Here is a 9,715-nt window from a genome sequence, read left to right on the forward strand (position 1 = left end):
GAAATGTAACGCCCCTTACCATAATCGCGAGCTTCATCTTTCAAAATAAATGTAAAGACAGAGCCCGAAAGGGGAACAGAGTCGCGTGACAGACACCGTGATGAAGCTGGTATGTGTTTGTGATGTGACCCCCTCTCTCTCTCTCTAGCTCTCTCGCGTTCTCTCTCTCGCGTTCTCTCTCTCGCGCTCTCTCTCTCTCGCGCTCGCTCGCTCGCGCGCACACACACACACACACACACACACACAAATCGCATCATATGACCCCTTTAACTATGAAAAAAGTAAATTTTACTGAACTCATTAAGGCTTCTAAACTATGGAAAAAAAATATTAAAAATAAAATTGTATTTTTACTGAGAACTCAATCCTAAGTGATAAAAACATTTAGCATTTATTTATACTGAGAACTCAAAGCCTTTTAAAATATAAAGAAATTCAAATAAAAGTAATTCTAAACTGTGAGATATATATATAAAATAAATATATAAAAAAAAATATGAAACTATGAAAAATTTACTAAAAAATAAAATATATTTTTTACTATTATTCATTAATCCTAAACTGAAAACATTAAAATAAGAATAAAATGTTTTTCCTGAGAACTCATTAAGCTTTCTAAACTATGAAAAAACTATTAAAATGTTCATATTTACTAAGAACTCATTAAAGCTTCTAAACTTAAACGATAGTAAACAAAACGGAATAATCAACAAAAAAGACCCCATGATGCGCATCAGGTGCAGCTTTTTTCCTTTTAACATTTCTCATTGAAATCAGAAATTGCATCGGGACATATTGAAGGGTTGGTTTCTTTTTTAATTATAGCCAATAACCTTTAGTTTGTCACAACCTGGAAAAACCACATTCGACAGCTTTACTTTGCTGTTGCTAATTGAAGGCAGTTTGATTTCATGGGGTCTTTAAAAAAAGTAACATAATTAAGAAGGATAAAGTTGAGAAATAATGTGTCTGTCTGTCTGTCAGGACGGTGGAGCGTCTGGGAATCCTGACCGGCGCTCAGCTCTTCTCTCTGAATAAAGATAACCTGAAGGCTGTGTGTGGAGACGAGGGATCTCGCGTCTACAGCCAGATCACCGTCCAGAAATCACAACTAGAGGTCAGAAACACTTCATCATCCACAATATGATACATGTAGAGAGATAGATGTACTGCTAAACAGTGCACTAAACACCACAGAACTCTTCTCATTTGTCTTTTCTCCCTCCATCAGAAGAGTCGAGGAGATTCGGAACTGCAGGAGATTCTGATTAAACAGCAAGAGAAAATTGCATCTACCTAAATGCTCACATGGACTGTCAATCAAACGGTCACCTGGCAACAGTAACCATCAACTAATTTATCCACACACATTATCTTGTTCATGCTGGAAAATAGTTGTAAGCTTATACGACTCTCTAGTGCATGGAAACAATATATCGGTGAGTCTCATGAAAACATGTACAGGTCACGCTTCAAAATAAGAAAAATTAAACCATGATAAAAATAAAGACTATTTTAGGACCATTAATGTTTTTTGTTGTTTTTGAATGTCATTTTAACCACCATTGCTCAAAGTAACATTTTTACGTAATTTTCAATAAAGATTAATAATAATAATAAAAAAAAAAGTAGGGGAAAAAAATAATCAGCATAAATGAAAATCAGTACAATGACTTTTCACCTCAAAAACAAAAGGATTATTATAGAAATAGACTATTTTAGGATCATTAACATTTTTGCGTCATTTGTCAATTTCTCAAAGTACTGCAGCCATTTTCTTGAGTTTTTGTAATTCTCAATGGATTCATTCAAAAATACATAAACAATATCAGTATAAATGAAAAGCAATACAACAATTTCTATCATGTATTCATGTTTTACAATTAAAAAACAATCACATTACAGTAATTCAAAAAAGTTTTAAAGTTGGTGAAATTCAAAACAGTGCAACAAATGTAATGTAATTTAAGCAAAATAAACAATATTTCTTGTGATTATATGTGAACCGTACATGTTTTACAGGTGAGATTCACCCGTGTCCATAAGATTGAGCGGAGTGAATGTTTTCTGGGGTTTGATGTATGATTGCATCTGTGACGTTGGTTTTTGAAAGAAAGTAAATGTAAATAATGTGCTAAATTCAGTCTCATCACACGTTCTGATGCTGATCGTTATGACGAATGAATGACGCGAGAACAGTAGATATATCAGCTGGATTTCATGCATGTCTTTCCTTCGTCAACACTGTATACGGAACAAGTGTTTTAATTTGTATAAAGGGCATTTAGAGATTTTGATCCTTCAGTATGTGGTTCAATCACAATAGAGACACTTGAAAAAGACACACAGATGAGGTTTAATCAGTTTAATTGGTTACCAGTAGTAGGAAATCATGTCATATAAAACCAGAAGTACAACCTCTTAGTATTATCCTGCTAGTTTCTCCAAATGTTATTTATAAAAACAAAATCACTGTTGTAAATTTAAGAAATAAAGTGACTGCTAAAAGACTGTGCCTCAGAAATTATCCTCAAAATATTCAATGCATCTAGCAACTATGCAAATTTAAATTTCAGCGATTGTAATCCAGCAATCACACGACTTTCAGGAACAATCAAGCATGTTCATGCACCTTCAGATACATTCTTTATTAGGAGCAAGACCCACATCTCTCTGATCAGTCTCTTTAAAACACATTCAAAGTGCCACAATTACCCTTTAAATATCAAAAACAAAAGTGCTACGCATCATTTTAGCAATCTGATTGACTGGTCTTTTAGTTAGGAGACTTTTTAATGTCTAGTCTGCGACATGCTCTCTCTGATTTGTAGATTCTGCTCAGCTTTTCATAAAAAAAAAAAAAAATGCAAACAGAAGTGAGATTTTATTTGTTGAGGTACGCATCCAGCCAGAGTTCTCCAGATTTTTCCAAAGACCTGAGAGGAGAGTAATGGAACAGTTAGTGCTGAAGCATCTGCCAGTATATGCGCACAAAATATGAATAAGTATGAATCATTCATATATAGAACACTTCACAATCCAGTCAATTCCCAGATGGATAAAATCAACTCCCACTCTACATTTTTCCTGGTTTCTCTCAGTAAATGCCTTGTTAACCCTCCTGTTGTGTGCAAAAACTGGGTTAAACTTTTGTGTTTGGGATAAAATTGACCCACATTGGTTTCTATGCAATTTATAAATAAAGTAGGGCAGTCACGAGTCCTCGATTAAATTAGAGTACATAAAAAAGAAAAAAAAAGCTTAGATTGCATTTTGCCCGTGTCAATTAACCAGCAAAATACCGGAAATGGTGCATTCCACGGACAAGAATCCATGAAAAGCATTATTAGACTGTTTTCCAAGGCTGCACAAAATATTAAAAACATTTAAAAATCACAATAAAGCATAGTCAATCCGTTCACAGTAAATGCTGCTCCACACAAACGGTTATCATTTACATGTGGAGCGTCTCAAACTCCATCTCTGCATATGCTGTGAGTCGGAGTTGCTTATAACGTTCATCTGCAAACAATGTGCACATTTCTATCAGATTTAAGGTCATTTATAAACCTACGCCAACACAGGAGAATACAGCATTCTTTCTCAATATGCTAAATGTTCATCGAAACTTCAAAATAAAAAAAAGTTTAAACCCTCGCTCTGAGTTTGCATGTTTTGATGTCCACATGTTCTTCTAATATCAAAGGCATTTGAATTAAATGTTGTTTAGTCAATATTAAACAAGAATTCGATCGCATGTAAGTGTAAAAACAATCGTCAAGGCCGTTGGCGCCTTCTGCAGGCATTTGATATGTACATTATGTATTATAAGTTATGATTATATTGTTTTATGACATTATGTATTTTAGCTGTTTTGTTCAAAACATATGATTAATTGCTTTTCATATTTTATTTGAACCAATTATTATTGCCTCATTGTGGGTCAATGGGGGTGTCAGTAAGACCCAAACACAAAGTCAGAACAAAATTTGTGCAGCCTTTCCAAAATACGTCTGTCGAAACTTTGCATGAACATTCATGACCCTAAATGAGAAATAGTCACCAAATTTCAAGAAAAAATAAACCGGTTAAGCAGTATTTCAAGCAGTTTGAAAAATCAAGTGTGGCCCAAATTGACCCCAACGGACCGTTAAATTGGTTGTCAATGTTGTTTCATGTTATATAGGAATAGTTCAGAGCAAAAGCTTCTTTTGAAGGTGAAACCGTGAGTTTTCAGGTGTGCGTCATACCTGATGATGTCCGCAAAGGCCCCGTACAAGGTCTTCTCTTGGTACTTGACTCCGTATTTGTCACACAACGCTCGCGCGTGTGGAGCGGCGCGCCAGTAATTGTGCCGAGGCATTGTGGGAAAGAGACTGGGACAAGAACAAAGCACAGTTGTGAAATGCCGAAGATAAACTGAAGCCATTTTTGCACTGAAAGCACTTTTGTTTTTCTTACTGGTGCTCGATCTGAAAGTTGAGGTGTCCGCTGAACCAGTCGTTGAAGGGGGATTGCTCGATGTTACAGGTTGCAACCAGCTAAATTACAGAAATGCATAGAATTGGCATGGTAGAATGACTTAAACCCAGTGCGGCTGTTACGACTCAGAATGTACCTGCATGCTAAGCCAGTCTTGGTGTTTCTCGTAGTCGATGTTCATGGGGATGTGGCTCATCTGGGTCACCCACACAAACCAGTGACTCTCCATGAACCTGCGGCCCACAGGAACACCACAATCATGTGACTTTACCCCAAGCAGGATCTCACAATTACATTGTGTTACACAAAAATTCAATATTAACTGTAAATCACCCAAAGAAATTGGTGGCGCAATAACCATTAGCTATGTTTACATGTAACCTAATAACATTGATAACTGGATTGATGGCTCAATCAGATTGAAAAGCCTTCATGCAAACACCTCAATCAATCCAACTGAGCTTGAACCAAATGAAACTGATCAGATTGTAATAGGTTAGTGTACAAATGTACTAATTCAATTAACAGGAAAGAACTAAATGCTTGAATTTGAATATCTAAATATATATCGGATTCAAAACCACTTGGACACATACGCAGTTCTGTGATGCGTATGTTTACATATATTTTGTCATATTTTCGTCTTTTGGTCAGTGGAGGAGACAGATTAACATGGTTTTTGTTCGCAATACACGTAAAGCACATGTAAATGAATATGTGACTTGGTTTGCAGTGTTTAGGGTTCATATAAACAACTTTCAGAATCTGAAATCAGATTGAATTCATTCCCACTGACAAAAATTAGTAGTGCATGTAAACATACTTACTAATTGAATGCCTTTGATAGCATCATAAAGCACTTCACATAATACTTCTTTTATACAAAACATTCTCTCTCAAAAGAAGTACTTCAGTCTTTTTTTTGTTGTTTTTTTTTGAGTATCAGGTGGTAATACCATGGTACTTTGACATATGGGTAGTTTTTACCAATTTTTACGTATTTATTTAAAACAAGAGGAAAACTACAGAACATTAAAAGAAAATTTAATGTGGAAATTAGTGCACCAAAATTTTGGCAATACAAAAATATTCAGTTGCATTTTGATAATGTCTATTTCGTGCACGCAAAGTGGATAAACTACAACAGGTAAAGATGTCAGCTGTGCAAACACTGAGGCTGTGCTGAAAACATCGATTTCTCATTTTTTTGTAAATCTTTTATTGTGATGAAATTTTGGTCAGTGCCGTTTTCAGTCGATGCGCATTTCAACTGCAGAAAGAGATCAATAAAACAGCTTGTAAACAACGTGACAGAACCTCAGGAAAGCCTTTCATGTTCAAAGCTCGTTAATCAACTAGAAAAAAACACCACTAGTGAGGAGCATTTTGATAAAGATATGCACTAGATTACGCATGCTTTATTAGCTAGTTAGTTTAAGTCTTCATTAATGTCTGTTTAAATCTGTCATGGAAACTTTCGGTATCTGTTACAATAAAAAAATATATAATTCTGCAGAGTGCTTTAGATTTAATTTAGCTTCCACCTATTTGAATATTCCCCCCCCCAAAAAAGGTAGATATATATTTTATTTATAGATTTTTAACATGAAACTTAAGAGGGTGTCAGAGGACTGATCTGAGATCAGTGAAGCTGAACATATTTCCAACTCACTGGAAAGACTTCTATAAAGCCTTTGCAACTTTTTAAGGAGGTCAAAGTACATGTGCTTAAACTGCATTTTGCACATTTTTTCTAATTATTATACATTTCTATGACCATATTAATTGAGAGATAAAATGTTTGTATTTTAAGTATTCATTTGTCACACCACATGACTGTTTAAAATGAACTACTGAAGGAAAAAGGATTTAAATAAAAATGAATAAAAAAAAAATACTATGCATACACACTCTTTCCATTTTACAATTTTATAAATGCAGGTTCAACAAGGGGAAATAAAGTAGAAAAAAACAACTCAAAATAAACTATAAGACTAAAGATCCTCCTGAAAGTAATAAACTCAATATAAAATAATAACTCAAATAATCGCAGAAAACAAAAAAAAGAAAAGATCATCACACTGCAGGGAAGGGGGAAAAGACACCGTGACACAGACGACACTGTGCTCTGACAGTAACAGAGATCAACACTGAGCAACCACACAGCTTTATGACCTCTTACACACCAGCAGCTGTGAGCAATCAGTGCTCCAGCGTTCTGATTGGTGCAGGAGGAGTGGGCGGAGACTACAGCAATCAGACAATGAGAGAGTGAACAGTGAAGGACACGCCCACACCTCTCTCTCTCTCTCTCTCTGGCACAAACAAAGCAGTGTGTAAAAGTAAAACCATAGTACTTTGACTTATATTGTATATTCATATACCAAGGCATTTCCAAAAATACTATGGTACTACTGTGGTAAATGTCCAAAAAAACTAGTATACTCAAGATCATTTTCAGTAAGTGAAAGAAAAGCATAGTGCTACATGGTGCATGTGCAAAAAACATAGTAATACCATGGTATTTTTTAATAAGTGATTGTATTTTGCTTCTCAGCCAATGAGAACGCATTTGGAATATTAAATTGAAAAGAAACTTATTTTAAGCAGAAGTTGTAGATGAAATTATTTTTTTTACCTTACGAAATTAAACAGAATCACCGCCCAAAACACACCGTAGAACTGCGTGTAACACAGGAAGTATCGAACGTAGTAACTTATACACCACGCGAGGTCCTAAAAGAGATAAGACGAGAAGAGATAAGATAAGGACAGACAAAGTGCTGTAAAATCACATTCAGCTGCATGAACACGGCAAGAGCCAAAGTGATCATGGGAACCTACCACCCAAAGACCATGTAAGATCATATTGTGAAAGATCTGGAACTGGAAATAAACCGGAATGAGCAAAGGCGGTCCAACTGAGAAACAATGACAGAAAAAGGTGTTAAACATCAAGCCTAGTTGGTGGTTTATAACTCGTCCTACAGGATGGAGATATTTTTAGTGAAAATCATAATCTGCACATAATCAGACATTTTGCGGTAATTTTAAGAAGAAATTTGCAAAAAAGACATGATAAAATGTGCTAAATGGGACTCTTAATGATAACACATTGTCAAATTATTAATATATGGCAAAATATTTAATAAACATTTAAGGTTTGGTGAATGTTTAATATATTACTTATATAAACATATATTTATATTATATTATATTATGTAAATTCTACATAAATAAATGAAAATTTATATTTATAAATGTTACATTTCTATTAATATAAATTATATGAAAATTAAGCGATATTTGTTTAATAGAGGATTAAGCAAACAAAAAATACATTCAAAACACTACAAAACCGTACCGTACCAGACAAACTTCAGTTTATCATGTAGGATCTTATTTGATTGTTATTTATTTCCATTAGGATCCTTTACGATCCAAATTATGATATAAATTCCAGTAGGAATCTGGTAAATATTCATGTAGTCATAAAGCGACTTACTGAAGAAGAAGTACTTGTGCTGATGGTTGTAAGGCAGATGCTTGATCTTTTTAACGCCGTACTGTAGTAAAGACAGACAGAAAGAGTCCAATCAGATCCGATCAAGTATTTTTTTCATGCATGTACCATGCGGATGGTGTGTTAGTACCTCCACAGGCTGCACTTTTCCCACCACAAATGCATTGAGCATGTTGACGTCTGGGTCCTTCTTGAACACGTTGGGTTTAGCGTGATGCTGGAAGTGGCGATGGTTCCACCAGCCTGCAGACGCTCCCTGAGGACAGACGCGTACGAACACAAAAACATCAGACGCACTAACAGCCCAAAACAGGTTTCCAACTGAAACTCTGACAAATTTAGATGTTTTATATGTAGCAACTTTCATGACCATACAAACAGCACTCCTCATGCGAAAGCACATGGCAGACTCACGTTTGTCGTTAGCATGATGCTAAGCTAACAATGTGACTGTACCAAAATGCATTTTTAAGCTCAATTTTAATACTATATTTTGGGTTTTGAGTGAATTATATTTACATATACTTATCTTATAAATATATTGAATGTAATTGTTTACATGTGCAGTTGTAATCAAGCTATTGCACGGTTTTGCGTAGTCAAGCTACAGCATATCCCTGTTGAAAAATACAAGGCACAGTGTGTAATCGAGTGGAGTAAATACACGTCGCACACCTCTTTTTTTAGAGCTTTCAAACAGGTCAGCTGTAGGCTGATTGACGTTTATACATGCTGGACGAAGTTGAGCTACAATCACGTTACCATTGTCTGCTAGGACGACTTCTCAAAAAAACAGATTACAATTTCAGACAGATTGAAGCCTAAACTAAAACTGCACTTTTAAAGTGCATGTAAAAGTGGTCAAAACAGAATGTGTTTTTGCGTTACACTGTGCTGCTTTTTAATAGTTGTCTATGTAAACTTGCGCTAGATGGATGTCTTTGACCCGCAGCTTTTTTGTCTCGCACTACGTTTTTAAGTCGTTGTGTGAAATTCAACTTTTTAAAACTTGTCTCTCAACCTTCTTGTCCAGGTGGATACTAGTGTTTAGCATTACGCGTTTCTGCTTTTAAAAACTGGGAAAAGTCATTATGAACGGATGTGTTTGACTCGTCTTTTTCAGTGTCTCCCTTGTGAAGTTCGACTTTCATAAGCTGCATCTCAAAATCCTGCCTTCTTTTCCAGGTGGATACTTACTGTTCAGCATTTTGCATTTTTGCTTTTACAAATGCGAAACACATCGTTATGAATGGATGTCATTGACTTGCGTTTTTAAGTTGCTGTGTCAAGTTCAACTTTTAAAAGGCATTTCAAAATTCTGCCTTCTTTTCCAGGTGGATACTATTGTTTGACATTTTTGCTTTTAAAAAAGGCAAAATGGCATTATAAACAGATGTCTTTGTTTCGTGGCTCTTTTAGTGTTTCGCACCAAGGTTTCGAAACATTGTGTGAAGTTCGACTTTTAAAACCATGGGTCAAAACCCTGTCTTCTTTTCCAGGTGGATACTATTGTTTGACATTTAGCATTTTAAAGGGGTCATATGATGCAATTTCAAATTTTCCTTTCTCTTTGGAGTGTTACAAGCTGTTCGTGAATAGATAAGATCCCTAAAGTTGCAAAGACTAAAGTCTCAAATGCAAAGAGATATTCTTTATAAAAGTTAAGACTTGTCCATGCCCTCCTAAAACGCCTCGTTCTAACACGCCCCC

The 9,715-nt window shown here is 35.3% G+C and overlaps 2 protein-coding genes across 5 annotated transcripts in view; one reads left to right on the plus strand and one right to left on the minus strand.

The window, feature by feature from the left end:
- LOC107754338 (epidermal growth factor receptor kinase substrate 8-like protein 2) overlaps positions 1-2,865 on the plus strand; it is a 44,713-nt gene extending 41,848 nt beyond the window's left edge. For 3 of the 4 annotated variants that reach the window (XM_016570751.1, XM_016570750.1, XM_016570748.1), the window contains 2 exons: positions 985-1,117; positions 1,232-2,865. In XM_016570751.1, the coding sequence (XP_016426237.1) occupies positions 985-1,117; positions 1,232-1,300 (202 nt within the window). In that variant the 3' untranslated portion in view covers positions 1,301-2,865. The remainder of the gene's footprint in view (positions 1-984; positions 1,118-1,231) is intronic. The other variant, XM_016570749.1, reaches the window with a different exon arrangement.
- Positions 2,489-9,715, minus strand: part of fads2 (fatty acid desaturase 2) — a 13,926-nt gene continuing 6,699 nt past the window's right edge. Inside the window, exons 6-13 of the mRNA XM_016570752.1 lie at positions 8,136-8,261; positions 7,988-8,048; positions 7,327-7,403; positions 7,121-7,218; positions 4,619-4,715; positions 4,462-4,541; positions 4,251-4,376; positions 2,489-2,936 (exon numbers count right to left, since the gene is read on the minus strand). Coding sequence (XP_016426238.1) covers positions 2,885-2,936; positions 4,251-4,376; positions 4,462-4,541; positions 4,619-4,715; positions 7,121-7,218; positions 7,327-7,403; positions 7,988-8,048; positions 8,136-8,261 — 717 coding nt within the window. The 3' untranslated portion in view covers positions 2,489-2,884. The remainder of the gene's footprint in view (positions 2,937-4,250; positions 4,377-4,461; positions 4,542-4,618; positions 4,716-7,120; positions 7,219-7,326; positions 7,404-7,987; positions 8,049-8,135; positions 8,262-9,715) is intronic.

The sequence above is a fragment of the Sinocyclocheilus rhinocerous genome, unplaced genomic scaffold (genome assembly GCF_001515625.1).
Source record: "Sinocyclocheilus rhinocerous isolate Xijiao unplaced genomic scaffold, SAMN03320098_v1.1 scaffold561, whole genome shotgun sequence".
In the NCBI taxonomy this organism is placed as follows: domain Eukaryota; kingdom Metazoa; phylum Chordata; class Actinopteri; order Cypriniformes; family Cyprinidae; genus Sinocyclocheilus; species Sinocyclocheilus rhinocerous.